At 34.7% G+C, this 19218-nt stretch overlaps 1 protein-coding gene across 1 annotated transcript in view; it reads left to right on the top strand.

The window, feature by feature from the left end:
- Nucleotides 1-599: 599 nt before the first annotated feature.
- The window catches only part of LOC107747432 (protein jagged-1a), a 30357-nt gene continuing 11738 nt past the window's right edge, over nt 600-19218 (top strand). The window contains exons 1-10 of the mRNA XM_016561931.1: nt 600-881; nt 1237-1545; nt 6636-6693; nt 8677-8934; nt 11158-11214; nt 11735-11812; nt 14252-14365; nt 15274-15387; nt 15644-15757; nt 17402-17448. Coding sequence (XP_016417417.1) covers nt 735-881; nt 1237-1545; nt 6636-6693; nt 8677-8934; nt 11158-11214; nt 11735-11812; nt 14252-14365; nt 15274-15387; nt 15644-15757; nt 17402-17448 — 1296 coding nt within the window. The 5' untranslated portion in view covers nt 600-734. The remainder of the gene's footprint in view (nt 882-1236; nt 1546-6635; nt 6694-8676; nt 8935-11157; nt 11215-11734; nt 11813-14251; nt 14366-15273; nt 15388-15643; nt 15758-17401; nt 17449-19218) is intronic.

Here is a 19218-nt window from a genome sequence, read left to right as displayed (position 1 = left end):
ATTGTAGTCTTGTACATATGAAATTATTTATTTAATTTAATAATTAATTAATTTAATTAATTTAATAATTTTATATGATTTATTTATTTATATTAATGTATCTAATTTTCTTTTATTTCATTTCATTTTAGAACTGAATCATGATACCCTTTATTTTTATTTAATATTTAACTGATTTTATTATATATTTATTATTATATGGTAGTCTAGTACATATCAATTATTCATTTAACACATAAACACATTGTTATATAATTATTCATTATTATTTTATTTTCATTTTTGTTTTATTTTAAAATTGAATCCAAATACTCTTTCTTATTTCGTTTTTGATTGATTTTATTATATATGCTGTTTATCATTATATAGTACACTTTAACATCTAAAATGTACAATACATTTCATTTTATTATTTCTAAATTTATTCCATGTCATTTTATTTTATAATTGAAATCTAACACCCTTTAATATTCACCTGATTTTAAAAAAGTCCATCATTTGCATGCATAGCCCCGCCCCTTCACGAATATGTAATCCTCGCGAGTGTGGGCCCCGCCCCTCCCCCCGTGAACGCGATGTATAGATGGAGCGCTCTCCTGGCCGCACTCGCAGCTTTTCCTCTCCAGTCCGTGGGCATTGTTGTAAAAACAGAAGGACAATACAAGAATAGAGTGGCGGATAATAGAGCCTCAAAAGGGGCTTCAGGGAATCTGTCCTCTATTGGACCTGAGTGCATGAGGCACTATATGAGAGCCGTGTGTCGGCTGAAGTTTAGTTTCACAGGCAGCGAGCAGACAGACAGAGGAGGCATGACTCTGAGACGGAGTCCAAGTTTTGCGGTGCTGTGCGTTCATGTGCTTTTGCGGTGCCTGTGGATGAGGGTACGTGCGGTTTGGCTTTCACAACTGTTTATACGACGCAATGTGAACATGCATTTGTGGATCGGATGACACTAATTAGGCTACTGAGTCGATCTCATTCGATTCATTTGGATTTTGAGACTTTCTTTTTGCAGTTTCCAAAATTTTTGTAGGCCCTATGCGCTTTTTTTCGTATTCGTCATCCTTTCCTATCAAAATGCTTGCTACGGATGCGAAAACGCAAAAAATCGAATTGTGTGCAAAGACCTTTTTACACTGGAATAGAACTGAAAATGAATAGACTGAGAGATGACAGAGATAGATGTCCCATGTGACAAATACTGTACTCTTAATTTTGCATATTGTGTTGTTGCAGGTTTGTGAGGCATCGGGGCACTTTGAGATGCAGGTTTTGTCCATGCAGAACTTGAACGGGGAGCTGCAGAGCGGCGCGTGCTGTGACGGCGCGCGCGTCGCGGCGGACCGCTCATGTACGGCGGATGAGTGCGATACGTTTTTCCGCGTCTGTTTGAAGGAGTATCAGTCGCGGGTGTCTTCGGGAGGCCCGTGCAGCTACGGAAGCGGATCTACTCCCGTTATCGGTGGGAATACTTTTTCTGTCAAGCCCCTCGACGGCGCGAGCGATAAATCCAGGATCGTGCTGCCCTTCAGTTTCGCCTGGCCGGTGAGTTGAAAAGGCTGTTTTGGTAGCAAAGCCGTTGGGAAATCGTAATATGATTAAACAAGTCTGGGATTACGGGAGACCGGGACAAGTTGTCACGCTCTTTACCACAGTAAATATTATTTGTGAAAGTCAGTTTGTGTATAGACTATTTGTTCAGAAGAGCCACTGTTATTGGCCAAAAAAATGTGACCCCGGACCACAAAACCAGTCATAAGGGTCAATTTTTGTAAATGGAGATTTATAAGATGAATAAATAAACTTTCCATTGATGTGTGGTTAGTTAGGATAGGACAATATTTGGCTGAGACACAACTATTTGAAAATCTGGAATCTGAGGGTGCAAAAAATCAAAATATTGAGAAAATCGCCTTTAAAGTTGTCCAAATGAAGTTCTTAGCAATGCATATTACTAATCAAAAATTAAGTTTTGATATATTTATGGTAGGAAATTTACAAAATATCTTCATGGAACATGATCTTTACTTAATATCCTAATGATTTTTGGCATAAAAGAAAAATCAATAATTTTGACCCAGACAATGTATTGTTGACTATTGCTACAAATATACCCGTACGAATTAAGACTGGTTTTGTGCTCCAGGGTCACAAATGTACATTTTTTGTGACAACATGCCCCAATAGCTGATCATGTGAACCTGTGACAACTTGCCCCGGTGTCACCTACATACCATTTTCCATGATGCTTCCAGTGTCTCATTCTGTTTGTAAACACGCAGTCGACGTTTCTCAGGATTCTGATTTCCAGTTGTTGTTTGTGAACGCCGGTGTTATGCTACCAACACTGTATGTTTAATACTGTAAGGGTAGGTTTAGGATTGGGGTAGGTGTACATGTTAATAAAGCCTCACACCACATTAATATCATGCTGGAAGCAAAATCTGCTGGGTAGCATTTTTCGCTGTCGAATTATGCTACCAACTGTTTTAATGGGAGGTAGCAAAATCTGACAGGGTAGCACAAATCAACAGAACACCGGTTCTGTGCCGTTCATGGCATTGTATGATGACGCTCAGGTTGGACAGGGGTTGTGTTACGCCACCCTAGCCAGCACAGTCCACCAGTATCCTCTCATAAATAGCAGGACAATGTGCTATAAAACACCTGAGTTTATCTCCAGCACCTACTGATGGACATTCAGAGGCTGTTTTACACACAATGGCCACAGGAAACTGCTCTTAGATATCCAGTCAGACCACCATTGATCATTTAAAGGGGGTTATCTCACTATCTCTAAATCTCTTAATGAAACCTATAGTGAGCTGCCTACCTAGGCAGCATTTTTGGGCATCATAGGTGCCCCGCTAGTCCAAAACGTGCATATGATGCTGGAAAATTAATGCTGTCTTGGTTGGTCCACTAGGTTTTGAGACACATCCAATAATGCAACCTTCAAGCATGCATTCAGATGTGAGGGTTTTAAATTACCAGTGCTTATATACAATATTATGACAATATAATGCTGTATGCCAAAATAAAAAATGACAATACAATAGCAAATAATAAATCAACACATATTCTACAAAATATTTGCTTAAAATTCATAAAATAATTCATATAACATGGTCATTGTTGGTTATTACATGGTTATTACACATGGTTATATGTTGATAATTTCAAAATAGCCAAAGATTGGCCAATTATTCATCCGAGATGTATTGTTATGAATATATTTTGCTTGTGATAGACCAACATATAGTTTGTTTTTTGGTCATTTTAAGATTATTGCCATTTGCTGATTACCAAGTACGGTTGATTGACAGAAGTGTTAGTCCCCCTTTAGTTAGTTCCCAAAATTGTCAATGAATAATATAAACGTTTTGGGTGTATGTGAGAAAAGACTGTGCAAAATAAGTGTGAATTTTGTTAATTTTGCAATTTTTGCAATCACATTTGATATATTTTGACCAGTGACCACCACCTTGATTATCTTTTATTCACATTATCAACTTCTGTGAAAATAGGATGAGTTCCAAATCGATTCATTTTGAAATTATTTATTTGTAATTATTTTAGTTTCGGGTTGCTGAATTCATTTTCATTTTCATTCATTTTTCAAGTCTCAATTATTTTATTTTAAATTGATTAATTTTAAAATTATTTATTTCTAATTAACTTAAGTAAGTATTGTGTCAAATAAATAGGCCTGAACATTTAATTGCAGAAATTAAAAATAAAATAAAACATGAAATAGTGTGGTAGTCCTATATCGGTCGACCATTAGACATCAGCCTTTGAAAATCTCTTATCAGTCAGCCGCAACTTTTTTTTTGAGCATCGCCCAAGGCAGATCTGATTGTGGCATCTATTTTTCTCCACTCTGAATCTGAATGGTGCAATTGTTTTTGCTGAAGCCCATGTTTCCTTTCACAACTCATAAGGCCGAGCTGTCAGTACGAGGTCAAAGCAAGTCAGTCTGATAGTCCAATTAGGGCCAGTTACCGTGGCAGCCGCGCTCAAACATCTCACCCCCTGCCCACGTCGATCAGAGCGGTCTAGACCTGCCTCACAGTCGCTCTGAATGGAGATTAATTAGACATTGTCATCTTGCATGCTTTCTTTTCCATCACAAGTCTACCTAGCAATTAAACTGCGCGCAGCCTGCGACGCTGGATTGTGGGACGGCGGTTCAACAAAGCGGGTTTACAAAGAAACACGGGGGGTCTTTGCATGAGTGTGTGTGTGTTCTGATCTATTTGTTGTTCGTTTTCGCATCATCAGCAGTGGTCAGATGAAAATGCAGGGTGTGTGTGTGTATGGATGTTTCAGACGGAGCCTTGGTAACCAGCGTCCTGCTGGTAGTGAACTTGGATGAGAAGAAGGCTAGAAGATTGATTGTACTGTAGATATTTCATGCTTCACTCATAAAAAAATCTTTGACGGTTCCGTAAATTCAGCTAAAACTTCTTGTTAAGAACCTTTTTCACTGTATAGGGTTGTTGAGTTGCTCTTTGGTGAGGTTCTGTTACATTTAATAGGTTCTCAGATCCATATATTGGTTTAAGGGATCTCTCAGTCATAATAACATCCTTTTCATTTATGTGAAATTAAATATGGCAACCTCTAAAGGTCTCTAAACTCTTAAAAATAAAGGTTCTGTACTGGCATCGATGGTTCCATTTAGAACCTTGAACATTCACTGAATGATGGAAAAATGTTCTTTAGATTATTCAAATGTTCCTCACACTAAGAAAAACATAGTTCTTTTAAGAACTGGTCACTTAAAGGTTCTTTAGGGAACCCAAAAATGGATCTTTTATAGAACTGCTGTGAAAACTTCATTCTGGAACTTTTATTTTTAAGACTGTGGGTTGTGAAACCCTTTTGGGCACCTTTACCTGTTACTTTCACATAATAGAAGTTCACTTGTGAGGTTCTGATTAGAGCTGGCCGATATAATAGATTTGCAATGATTTTATTGGAAATGAAACTTGAAGCAACATCAGAAATATCTTGATGGTGTATGTTTAATTCAATTCTGTGAATCAAACTATATGCTTCAATAAACCAGTGCATGGAATTTTTAATATATTACAGGTTTTGTAAACCATATTTTGGTATTTATTGTTATATTGGCACATATAAATGAAAATGATCAAATATTCTTAATTAATTCTGTTCAAATAGTGAAAGACAAGCCTTGAATATTTTCTGTAACTAGATTTCTAGTTCTTGCATCAAACACGTTGAATCTTATTGGTTACACTGACAATTTCATTGAAATGATTGTTCATCTAATTGAAAGAAATGTGCTTTTAAGCCATTTCAGAGCAAATATTGAGACATAAATATTGAGATATAAACATTGAATACGGTCAAACAAACATCTCAGTCAGTGTGACGTGAGTTCTGTCTGAGAGGTTCTTCATGTCTTTCTCACACTGTCTCTAGTTCAAATCACTGAGGTGTCACTTGGGGATGAGTCCTGTAAACCTACTGTGTCTTTCTGTGTGTGGGTTTGAACTCATACTGCACTCACTCGTCTGACTTCACCTTCATTTGTGTGTGTGTGTGTGTGTGTGCATGTGGATGGATGGATTCAAGCTCATAAAGGCCTGTAGATCCCTCAGACTGCAGAGGCAGGAAGAGCCGGCATTGCTGGTGTGTGTGAGGTCATCTCAGAGACTGTTTTCAACATTGATATTAATCAGAAATGTTTCTTGAGCAGCAAATCAGCATATTAGAATGATTTCTGAAGGATCATGTGACACTGAAAGGCTGCTGAAAATTCATAATTGCTATCACAGGAAATTACATTTTAAAATATATTCAAACTGTTAATTTAAATGGTAGTAATATTTCACAGTATGATAAAACATTTGAAACTTTCAGAAATTATTCAAAAATCTTACTGACTCTTCTGAATGGTAACATTTTTGGTTTTTGTAAACTTTATACTTTATACTTTATACTATACTTTTAAATGTTTAATTTTTTTAACTGTCAGAATTTTAAACTTTTAAATTCAAGATTAAAATGTGAAATTTCATTGTCTAGCATTGATAGAATGTCTAGAATAGACATTGATAGAATGCATATTTTTAACCATTTAGCTCTAAAATTAGTAAAAACCTTTTGGTGTAAAATTATGTGATGAGCGTATTACTTACTGGTTTATCATTTTTCACCCCATACTTACACCTTGAAGTCTTTCTCTTAATTTGGGCTAAATCTCACCCGTTTTAGACAACTAAGATAACTTAAAGGGTTAGTTCACCCAAAAATGAAAATTCTGAAGATGAACGAAGGTCTTACGGGTTTCGAACAACACGATGGTGAGTAATTAATGACAGAATTTTCATTTTTGGGTGAACTAACCCTTTAAATCAGCAGAATTTGAAACACAAATGTTCAAAGAAGACATAAAACTCATACAACAATATCACCAAATGTGAGATTTACTGACGATGCAGCATTGGGTCGATGGGGCGAGTAACATTTCTGTCAACTGACCTGAAGCTCTCTCACCACTGGATCATTGTGAATGAACATAAAATGAACATTATCCAATTTAAAGCGATTCTTTGAGATTGTGTGTAATGGTGATTTAATGTGTTATTTCTTTCTTTCAGAGGTCATATACGTTGATTGTGGAGGCTTTGGACTTCAATAATGACTCAAGCACTGGCAGTGAGTATCTCTCATTCTCTCTCTCTCTCTCTCTCTCTCTCTCAAGCACTGGCAGTGAGTATCTCTCTCTCTCTCTCTCTCTCTCTCTCTCTCTCTCTCACACACACACACACACACACACACACGCACATTATTCTGTATCTTTCAAGAGTACAGTCAGAAAGTGACAATGAGAGAGAGCGTGTGTGAAGGCAGCATGCAGCATGTGTGTATTTCTGTGTATTTCTGTGCGTGTGTGTGTTGTGGATGGCTGGCAAACACTTCCTGTTACTAAACCGCTGCCTGCACCTGCTTGCATTCATCAGTCTTTTAAACACATCGTTATAAGTGTGAGACAATCGTACACACACGCAGCAGGGAGTAAGTTAGAAATTTGGGTCATTACTTGCAATAGTTTTGTGTAGAATCAAAGATGTAATGTGTGTATAGTCTATTTTTATTATTTATCCCATTCAGATCTAAATAAGTGTGTGAGTGTGTGCCAAATCTGAACAGGAGGGCAAATATTGACTTGTACTTAACACCAACATGCCAAGTAGCCTTTAGCACGGGTCCAGCTTCTGTAGTGCAGCATTCATTATTAACACACACACACACACACACACACGAATGCCATTTTAGTAAATGCGACAGCAGTGAACATAACCAATCAAATGATTGCTGTGTAACTAGTGTTTAAAGACAAAATAAAGCAGTTGTGTTCACAAACAATAATACTCACAGTAATTCAGCAGTATATTTAATGTATACTGTGCACAATTAATGAACGGGGAATAAAATCTACTGTAATTTTATAATAAATATATTTTATGTAAATATTAAAATTATATTAGAATTTATTTTTTTTATTTAATTTATTATACATACAATAAATAGTGTAATTAAATTCATCTTGTAACATTATAAATGTTTTTATTGTCACTTTTGATCAATTTAATTTGTCCTTGCTTAAAAAAAAAGTATTAAATTCTTTAAAAATAAAAACGTACTAACCCCAAAATTTACAATAAATTGTGTAAATAATATATATATATATATATATATATATATATGTGTGTGTGTGTGTGTGTGTATTTATTTTACATTATATTTTATATATTATATTTGTGTATGTATGTTAGCAGAAATCAAAAACACAACACTTTTGGCTCTTGCACTATGGTGTGATGTTTCCAGCGTCATGCAGGTGTCTGAAGGCTCGTCTCGCTCTCAGGTAAACAGCGAGGAGAGGTAACAGTGAGATCTCAGCTTTGGCAGTCTGGCACCGATGTCTGTCCTCCTGTATTTCTGAAGGACAGGTTTGGGTCAAGACAGTTAGTTCTCTTAAACCACGAGCCACACACACTTCACACACTCCTCTCACAATTTACAGCCCTTCGGCCAAATACCTCACCGCTGTGCTGGATTCTGGCCTGCCCTGAAAAAATTACTACGGTATTCCTCTGCCCAATTGTAAACAAAGTCTATAGTACACTGCTCTTAAAGGGACAGTTCAGGCAAAAATCTGTCATTGTTTTCTGTTTACATGTCCTTTGAAACACAAAATGAGATATTAAGCAGAATGTCTGAGCTACTCTATTTCATGCCTCAAAAGGTGATGGTGATTTATACTATCAAGCTGCAAAAAGATTTAGATCTATTTGTCATGCTAAGCTATCATATGGCTTCAGAAGACTGGAAATACAGGGTAAAAATCATATAAGGGAACATTTGTGATACTTTTAGGGTTTTATTTGTCTATTTTGGTGGTGTAAATTGTATTTTTGTTGTACACAATAGACATTCGGCCTAATATCTGCTTTTGTGTCTCAGAAACCTTTCACCTTTAATCCATAACACAAATCTGCTTGTTGTGATCAGATTTTGTGTGCGTATCAGGGTTGTGTAAACTGGCGTAATTTCACAGTCACGCTGAGCAGAGGCCTAATTAAACCACAGCTGCCCGCTAAAGTGTCCATTTCTCTCTGTCTCTCACTTCTGTAGGCATTAATGGTCAGGTCATAGAGAAAGCGGTCCAGTCAGGCATGATCAACCCAAACCGTCAGTGGCAGGTCTTGAAACACAACGGCCCCGTGGCTCAGTTCCAGTACCAGATTCGGGTGACCTGCGACGAGCACTACTTCGGCTTTGGCTGCAATAAGTTCTGTCGGCCCAGAGATGACTTCTTCGGCCACTATACCTGCGATCACAATGGCAACAAGACCTGCTTGGAGGGATGGGCTGGCCCAGAATGCAACACTGGTAAGTGGTGGGGCCTTTGTCAGATTTACAGTGCTGTTGTGCATGAATTTATGGATTTCATTCTCTCTCTCTCTCTCACACACACACACACACACACACACACACACACGCACATTATTCTGTATCTTTCAAGAGTACAGTCAGAAAGTGACAATGAGAGAGAGCGTGTGTGAAGGCAGCATGCAGCATGTGTGTATTTCTGTGTATTTCTGTGCGTGTGTGTGTTGTGGATGGCTGGCAAACACTTCCTGTTACTAAACCGCTGCCTGCACCTGCTTGCATTCATCAGTCTTTTAAACACATCGTTATAAGTGTGAGACAATCGTACACACACGCAGCAGGGAGTAAGTTAGAAATTTGGGTCATTACTTGCAATAGTTTTGTGTAGAATCAAAGATGTAATGTGTGTATAGTCTATTTTTATTATTTATCCCATTCAGATCTAAATAAGTGTGTGAGTGTGTGCCAAATCTGAACAGGAGGGCAAATATTGACTTGTACTTAACACCAACATGCCAAGTAGCCTTTAGCACGGGTCCAGCTTCTGTAGTGCAGCATTCATTATTAACACACACACACACACACACACACATGAATGCCATTAGTAAATGCGACAGCAGTGAACATAACCAATCAAATGATTGCTGTGTAACTAGTGTTTAAAGACAAAATAAAGCAGTTGTGTTCACAAACAATAATACTCACAGTAATTCAGCAGTATATTTAATGTATACTGTGCACAATTAATGAACGGGGAATAAAATCTACTGTAATTTTATAATAAATATATTTTATGTAAATATTAAAATTATATTAGAATTTATTTTTTTTATTTAATTTATTATACATACAATAAATAGTGTAATTAAATTCATACAATTACTAACCACTATACCTGCGATCACAATGGCAACAAGACCTGCTTGGAGGGATGGGCTGGCCCTGAATGCAACACTGGTAAGGGGTGGAGCCTTTGTCAGATTTACAGCGCTGTTGTGCATGAATTTATGGATTTCATGCTAGAGGTAAAATACTTCACATTTCATATTTGAGGTCTGTTTCCATTGGGCACATTATGTGTGCACACTACCGTTTCAAAGTTTGAGGTTGGTACGATTTTTTAATGTTTTTAAAAAGGTCTCTTCTGCTCACCAAGGCTGCATTTATTTAATAAAACATACAGTAAAAACAGTAATATTGTGAAATATTATTACAGTTTTAAAATAATTGATGTCTATTTGAATATATTGTAAATGTAATTTATTCCTGTGATGCAAAGCTGTGAATTTTCAGCATTGTTACTGCAGTCTTCGGTGTCACATGATCCTTCAGAAATCACTCTAATATGCTGATTTGCTGCTCAAGAAACATTTTTTAACAGCACTGGAAACAGTTGTGCTGCTTAATATTTTTTTTTTTTGGAGACTGTAATGCATTTTTTTAAACATTATTTGATGAATAGCTTATCAAAGTTCAAAAATGATTGTTCAAAAGAAAAAATTTTAAAAGAGAAATCTTTTGTAACTTTATTAATGTCTTTTTGGTGACTTTTGATAAATTTAATGCATTGCTGAATAAATATATACATTTCTAAAAAAAAAAAAAAAATCTTACTGACCTCAAACTTTTGAACAGTGGTGTATATGTGTATATAATATCAGGAAATAAAAAAAAATGTCCAAACCTGAAATACTAATGGAAATTAATTACAATTAAAAAACATTTCTGTTTTTAAAATATGTTTTAAATAATTTTATAAACATTTAAATCGGCTACAAATTGTTCTTTTAAAACAAATTCACAAAACAATGAAAAAATCACTGAAATTTGTGGGAAATGGGATTTCGGCTCGGTCAGACTGGACTCATACTGGCTCTGAATCACTGACCTCATAGGGATGTTGTTATTTGAGATTGTCACTATCACAACAAAGCTTTGGCTCACACACACACAGCATCCCATCTGCCAGCTAGTGTGTGTTGTTAGTGTTTAATACGGTGTGGGTTTGCGACAGTATTAGGGTGGATTTTATCTCTGTAATAGTGTTTATTCCCTCATTCACTCCCGCATGAAGAAACACGAGTGGAGGGGAGGAGAAATTACATCATGTTGGCAGATGATGTTCAGAGCGGCTGGAATGGCGTGATGAGAGAGAACTGCTGAGATCACACAGATGGAGCTGATAGCAGTAACCATATTCCTCTTACTCTCTTGTTTTCTTAGCCATCTGTAAGCAGGGCTGCAGCACTGAGCATGGCTCCTGTAAAGTGCCTGGAGACTGCAGGTAACACATAGCATTTATTTATTCGGATAATCGATTTAATGATTCTTTTCCAATATCAAGTGAGCTGACTTATGTCTAAATAGGCAGTGCCCTTCTAAGGTAGCATGCTAACTCAAAAGCCCATAGCCTCATAAGTAAGCTCAAACGAAACCAATTTTCTGCACTGGCCTACTATTAAGTGACTAATTTGGAACACTACGATGGCAACATATAGAATCTCCTAACTAGGGCTGCAAAATTTTATTTATTTTTTTTATGAGAGAAATTGCAATTGTGGTTTAAAATGTGATTATTTTTTCTTTAAATAGCTTTTTTGTGCATTTTTGTAGGGCTGCACAATTTGGTCAAATTTTTTTATATTTATTAAAATTTTAATAAATAATAATTATTACATTATTTTGATTATTGTTGCTGTTAAAAATAATATACAAAATAAGAAATATTTTAATTCATTCTATTCTATTCTGTTCTGTTCTTCAGCCTGGGTCATTTGTTGAATTGTTTTGTATGGCGTAGACTTGAACACCTGTGGTACGCGACAGCCCTGTCTGAATGGCGGCACCTGCAGTAACACAGGACCAGACAAATACCACTGCGGGGGGCGGTGGCGCCCGACTCCTGATTGAACTTTGTGACTTAAGTTCAGTTTCATTCTGAGGATTATGAATCACAAAAAACTTTTTATTTAGTACACTACAGCTGAATTTTCAGCATCATTACTCCAGTCTTCAGTGTCACATGATCCTTCAGAAATCATTCTAATATGCTGATTTATTATCAATGTTGGAAACAGTTGTGCTGCTTCATATTTTTGTGGGAACTGTAATACATTTTATTTCAGGATTCTTTGATGAATAGAAGTTCAAAAGAATAAAATCTTTTTCTAACATTATAAATGTCTTTACTGTTACTCTTGATCAAATTAATGCACCCTTGCTGAATGAAATTGTATTTGATGTGAGGAATATTCCACATTCATGGAAGTACTGGAGAAAAACCATCATGGATAAAATTCTGATTGATCTGAATTCTCCAAAGAAGAAAAAAAGTTTGATAGATGTTTTCTTGAGTGCACAGTTTGCATGTTTTTGATCAGAATCCCTCACGTTACTTATCAGCGAGTCATTAAAATAAGCCATGTATCGTGTTGCAGTTCATGTCAGCCATCTGACGAGAAACTCAGTTTTATTTACTGGCCAAAGCCAAATTTGACTCACATTTGGCACTTGGTGACGGTTAATTTTGGATCCTTCATGTCCATATTTATCTTTTCTCGATTCTGTCATCTATCTTTCTTTGGACAGGACATTTTTATGCGCAGTAAGGGAGAAAAGAGCAGAGAGACACACACGCAAACATACACTTACTAATCAAGCCGTTCGTATCCTGGCCAAGCCGAAGAATGCAGTGTGCATTCATTTGATTTGGGCAGAATAATGCATCACATCGTGTCACATATGTGTGCTGGAAAAATAGATCTGTTGCTTGGGTTGGTTTGGCACGGTGTGTCTTCTGTCAAACACACTTCACCAGGCCATCCTGGATGCAATAATAGAGATATTTTCTTGTTCTGCTGTTTTCGTTTTGCTCTGGTTTGCTTCGATTTTTGTTTATCCTTTTTCTTGTCATGTTTTATTGGAAATACAAGCTCACGGCCTCTTGCTACACTCGTCTGTTTTTGTTGGTGGTCTCTGTGCGGTGTGAGAAAGGCCAAAGGGGCTTTCCCGTCCACTGACTGATCTGATAAAGAGCGATAGAGCGAAGAGAGGGAGTGACTGGGAGATTGAAAGGGGAAAACCAAGACGTGACCCTGCCTGACTGTCTGTGAACTCTAAGACAATGTGATTTGAAGCAACAAAACTCACACTGATCCTTCTCTCTCTCAGCTGAACATTCAGCTGACCCTTTGCTAAACTCTGCGACCGTGGCTTGCTCTGAGAAGCTTTACAGAACGTCTCATGATCTCTGAATTGGGGAAAAGCCCTGTTTTCAGTAAAGCTTTACAGAAACAGAGGACTGCTATATATTTGCATTAGAAAACTATAAAAAAAAATTTTTTTTGTGGCAGATATTAGTGAAATGTCAGTTTGCATGCTGTAACTGAGCATTTGTATTTCCACAGCATTGTAAAATAAGTTAAAAAAAAAAGTCATAATGTACAGTCAGTGGGTCAATTTTTTTAAAATTATTTTATATAGTTATTTTAGTATTATTTATTTACTATTAGAGTGTTTATCAATATTTTGAATTGGCTTGTGTATATTTTCAATATTTGTTTTAATTTTAGTAAATGTTTCAGTATTTTTTGTCATTTTTATAATTTTTTTAATATTTAATATTTTTTCTTTTTATAAATTTAGTTTTCTTTTTATTTCAGTTTTAGTTTTGGTAATTCTAGTACTTATATAAGCTTAACTTAAACAACTTCTTCAGTAAGTTGCCAAGGCAAATGTTTTTAATATTTCTTTGTAAAGTTTTAATGTTTTATTTTATTTTATTTTAATTTTTATATATATAGTTTTATTATTTCAGTTTTAGTTTTAGTAATTCTAGTACGTATATAAGCTTAACTTAAACAACTTCTTCAGTTAGTTGCCAAAGCAAAATTTCTAATGTTTCTTTGTAAAGTTTTATTTTATTTTATTTATTTATTTTTTTTGCAATTAATAAAACCTATTTTTAATGGTTTTCATTAACAATAACAACACTGCCTGACACGAAGTGGCTACTAACCAACTAACTGGTTAAATAAATGGACATGAATTTTTGATTTGAGTTTTAATTATTATTACGTGAGTGGAAAGAGACCGTGCAGTCATAAGATAACATGAGACAGGCAGAGGCATACACAGTGCTGCTAGATAGAAAGGGAGTTTGTCATTGTTTGGCAAATGTGTGGTCCATGTGTTTTATTTTGGGGTAAAATGTCTGTGTATTTTGTGCATTCCTTTGGAAAATGCTGTTCTGTCTCAGTTTTGCTTTGATTGTGTGTGAGCCCTACATTATAACATCTCTCTCTCTGGCTCTCTGCAGCGGATAACGCCTGTCTGTCTGAGCCGTGTCTGAACGGAGGCAGTTGTGTGGAGTCCAGTCAGGGCTTTGAGTGTCAGTGTGCGCCGGGCTGGACCGGACCGTCCTGCAACATCAGTAAGCCATCTCTGCACTGTCTCAAACTGCTCAGATTGGCCTTTGGTTTTTCATACATCAAACTACTTTGAAGGAGAGAGCTGAGCCATATATAGAAACCAGAATGAGACTTGGAGTTGGGCTCTTTTGACTCAAGCCAGAGAGCAGCCACCCAGAATAACCGAGCAACTGCATGTCATCACATTAAAATCACTCAGAACACTGTAGCAACGGCATAGCAACACACTATTTGAACTTTTTTCAAGTAGGCTATTTGTCCCTTATTCTACAAGTAAAATATCCTAACTAGGGGTGAGCAAAATTGTTTTTTGTGCTTAAAAAACAAAAAACTTGCCAGTAGACAAGCAAACATATGTTCTATGAAAATATGTCTTACACAATGTTGCTTTTCAAATAAACAAATCTTGCTTTAAGGATGTTTAGAAATTTTTGCTTGAAAAGTAAGACTAAGAAAATACTTATTACTAATGATTAAATAATAATGTTAAAAAATATTAATTATATAGTATAAATAAAGATTTTAATATAGTTATATTAGTTATTATTAAGAAATATATATTAATTATTAAATATCATTAACAACAGTGGCCAACATTAATAATAATAATAATAATAATAACAACATTTTTAATTATTATTTTTAATAATTAAAAATGCATTTATTTGATGAAAAATACAATAAAAACTATTAGTAATATTGCTATTAATAAAACTATTAGTAATTTGCAAAATATTATTATCATTTGAAATAACTTGTTTGTAATATTTGAATATATTTTAAAATGTAATTAATTCCTGTGATGAATTTTCCTTCAGAAATCATTCTAATATATTAGAACAAGATAACTGAAACCAAACTCTGAATTTCAGAAGTCTCTTAAACTATGATGTCTCCCCCTCTTCCTCAGATGAAGATGACTGCAGTCCGAACCCGTGCAATCACAGCGGCGTGTGTGTGGACCTGGTGGACGGTTTTAAATGCATCTGCCCCACGCAGTGGACTGGAAAGACCTGTCTCATTGGTGTGTGCCTCCCTCTCTTTCTTTGAGTCAGGGTGTGTTTGTTCAAAAATCCAATTTACCGTGGTAACCGAGTCAGCCTTGGAAGAATTTAAGTACCAGACCACCATGAGACCCCCGCCGCTGATTCATACGAAAGCGCATTTACAGTCCATTAACACACACGCACAAATTCCTGAGGGACGCTTGGCTGCGTGCGTATCAGTCTGATTGTAATTTAGACTGCTCATGCTGATTTCTTTTGTCATTTTTGGCTCAGATGCTAATGAGTGCGAGGAAAGCCCATGCGTCAATGCCCTCTCCTGCCGGAATCTGATTGGCGGATACTTTTGCGAGTGCCTCCCTGGTTGGATGGGCCAGAATTGCGACATCAGTAAGTATTTCACGGTTTCAAATGAATGCAGGCAGAGTTTGAATTATTAGGAGCTCTAAAAGAAGTTCAGATGTTTGCATATCATATAGCAGTGTTGGGTGTAATGCATTACTAAGTAATTAATTACTGTAATTTTCCACTGAAAAAGTAAAGTAAGGGATTACTCTTCATTTTTCTGTGATTTAATTACAGTCACCTCTAATGTAATTGCATTAAATACTCTATAGACTATAGAACAATTCTCTGTAAAACAATGGTGCAATTAAAATCAAAATATTACATCTAATGTTAAAATATATATATATATATATATATATATCGTTTTTTTTTAAAGAATTAAATAGCAGTTTTATGTCTGTCCTTGTATTGTTCAGCTGGACAAGATTGATAAGGGATTTGGAAAGTGATTAGTAATAAGCAATGCAATACTTTAGAGAGAGTAATTAGTACAGTAATCTAATTACACTGTTGGAAATGTAATTAGGAGCTAGTAATTAGTTACTTTTTTAGAGTTGTTAAATAAACCTATTAAAAATGTCTTCATTTGTTGCAATAAAGCTGAAATAAAGTCAAATTATTAGATGAATATTAGATGAAAAGCTTTACCGTAAATGCTTCCTTGACAACTAAATGAAATAAAAAATAATGAAATACTAAAATAACCAAAATTAAAACAGAAATAAAAATAAATTAAATTATTATTCTATTAGTAAATAGAAATATTTAAAAAAAAAATACTAAAACTAAAAAAGACATAAAAAACATAAGATAATAATAGTATATAAATTATACTAAATAACACTAATATTACTAAGCATGAAAATGAAATAAAAAATAATGAAATACTAAAATAACCAAAATTAAAACAGAAATAAAAATAAATTAAATTATTATTCTATTAGTAAATAGAAATATTTTAAAAAAAAATACTAAAACTAAAAAAGACATAAAAAACATAAGATAATAATAGTATATAAATTATACTAAATAACACTAATATTACTTGCTAAGCATGACAGTAGTTGTCCATTATTTATTTCATATTTTTCCAAAAACTAGTGGTTTAGTGTGGCAAAATACAACATTGCTCTCTGGTAGGTTCATTGAAATGAATCCGTTCCAAAAAAATGATTCACCAATTCATTCGATTCATCAAACAGTTTTCCTAAAGATCCCAGCATGACATTTAAGCAAAGCCCTATCAGTTGTAGTATGGATATGAATGATACCTAAAATCGTGCAGGTCATTAAGAGAGAGAGAGAGAGTTTTTTTAATGACCAGACATTTAATTTTTGTCTGGTTGATAGTAAAATGGTCAAAAACAACTGAAATAGACTTACTGAAGGAGTGACCTGAGCAATATTTAGATACCAGACTATCAGCGATTTGGCAAATGCATTGCCACTTGTAAGTTTATTCAATATTTTGACTAATTTTATTAGCTTTCAGCTGCTAAAAGCGTCTAGTATTCTCAGCCATCTCTGTTTCACATGTTTCACCTGGTTTAAACTCAAGATTTTCTCCCGAAAATGCAAATAAGTGTGCAGACTCTGTCTGGGCCTGATATGGAGCCTGATCTTGCTTTCTTGGCGTGATTTCTGAAATGTGAACTGATATTTTGATGGGTTCCCCCCCCCCCGCAGATGTCAACGACTGCCACGGACAGTGTCTTAACAGAGGACTGTGTAAGGTAAGGCCTCAAATGTTTTCCAGCGCTTTTGGCAGATGTGAAAGCCCCCCGTTTCTATCACCTCCATCCATTCCTGTTTAAAAATAGCAGAAGCTGAGTCATGTTTTGGAGAGTGAACATAAAGACAAAGTGGTCAAAAAGACAGAGTGAGTTTGTGAAACGATCGGATTACCATAAACATTCTTGTCTCCTGCCCTTGTCTCCTATCCATTGTTTTTTCGCTCTCTCTGTATACGTTGCTCACTCTGGTTCAGTGCTGTAGTCCAGGCTGAGTGGTGTACAGCTGGAATGCATTAGGACTTTGTCTGAGCCAGTTAGCTCTCAAAACACAGCGAGGAAAGACCTAATCAGTTCTGACAATCCCATCTTTGATTTGATCAAATGAAACATGTTGTAATGGACTTTAGGTTATTAGTCCCTTATAGAAAGTAAAATATCTGTACTAGGGGTGAGCGTTATTGTCTTGTGTTTGATTTATGCTTAAAAGAAAAACTATTTGTCAGTGGGCCAAGAAAATAAAATTCAAGATGCATTCTATGAAAGTATGTTGTATCTTACACAGTTTTGCTCCTCAAGTGAATTAATCTTGTATTAAGGATGTTTTTTTAGACATTTTTGCTTTAAAACAAGACTTTAATTTAATAATTATTAATATAAAGGACTAATTGTTTTTGAATTATATTAATAATGATTATTAATACTATTAATACAGTTAATTATTTTACTGTATAGCACAGAAAAGTTAATAATAATAATAATAGTAATTGTTGTTGATGTTATTAATATATTGTGTAGAAAGTAAGAATTCAGAAAATCTATAAATTATTAAATAACATTATTAATAATTATTGACAAATCATATTATTAATAACAATAATAATAGTAATTGTTATTAATATTATAATTAATGTTTACAGCAATTATTATTTATCATTTTACTCAGCTTGAAATAATAAAATAATAACAATAATTTTATTTTACAATATAATATATTATTATTATTATTTAATATGGATTAGTGTAAATTATATTATTAATGATTGTTAATATTAATAATATTAATACAACTACTTTTTTACTGTATAGCAAGGATGAATTGTTATTATTAATATTAATAACAATTATAATTATTATTATTACCAGAATTAAGAAATTATGCAATATATAAATACTACTACTACTACTACTACTACTACTACTAATAATAATAATAATTATTATTATTATTATTATTAGTAATGTTTACAATAATTATTATGTATCATCTTCATCAATATGAAAAATAACAACAACAATGATTTTACTTCACAGTATATTCAATTATTATTATTTCATGCTGATTTTTGTAATATTTCTTTTTTGAGTGAATATACCATTACGCCGCCCATTCCTAATGTCTCTCTCTCTCTTGCTCTGTGTGTGTGTGTCTGTCAGGATCTTGTGAATGGATATCGATGTGTGTGCGCAGCAGGCTTTGCAGGTGAACACTGTGAGCGAGACGTGGACGAGTGCGCTAGTCGCCCCTGTCTCAACGGCGGACGCTGCCAGGACGCTGTCAATGGATTCCAGTGTTAATAATAATAATAATAATTATTATTATTATTAGTAATGTTTACAATAATTATTATGTATCATCTTCATCAATATGAAAAATAACAACAACAATGATTTTACTTCACAGTATATTCAATTATTATTATTTCATGCTGATTTTTGTAATATTTCTTTTTTGAGTGAATATACCATTACGCCGCCCATTCCTAATGTCTC

This window comes from Sinocyclocheilus rhinocerous, unplaced genomic scaffold, assembly GCF_001515625.1.
Source record: "Sinocyclocheilus rhinocerous isolate Xijiao unplaced genomic scaffold, SAMN03320098_v1.1 scaffold229, whole genome shotgun sequence".
NCBI lineage: Eukaryota > Metazoa > Chordata > Actinopteri > Cypriniformes > Cyprinidae > Sinocyclocheilus > Sinocyclocheilus rhinocerous.
This window is presented reverse-complemented; position numbering and strand designations above follow the sequence as displayed.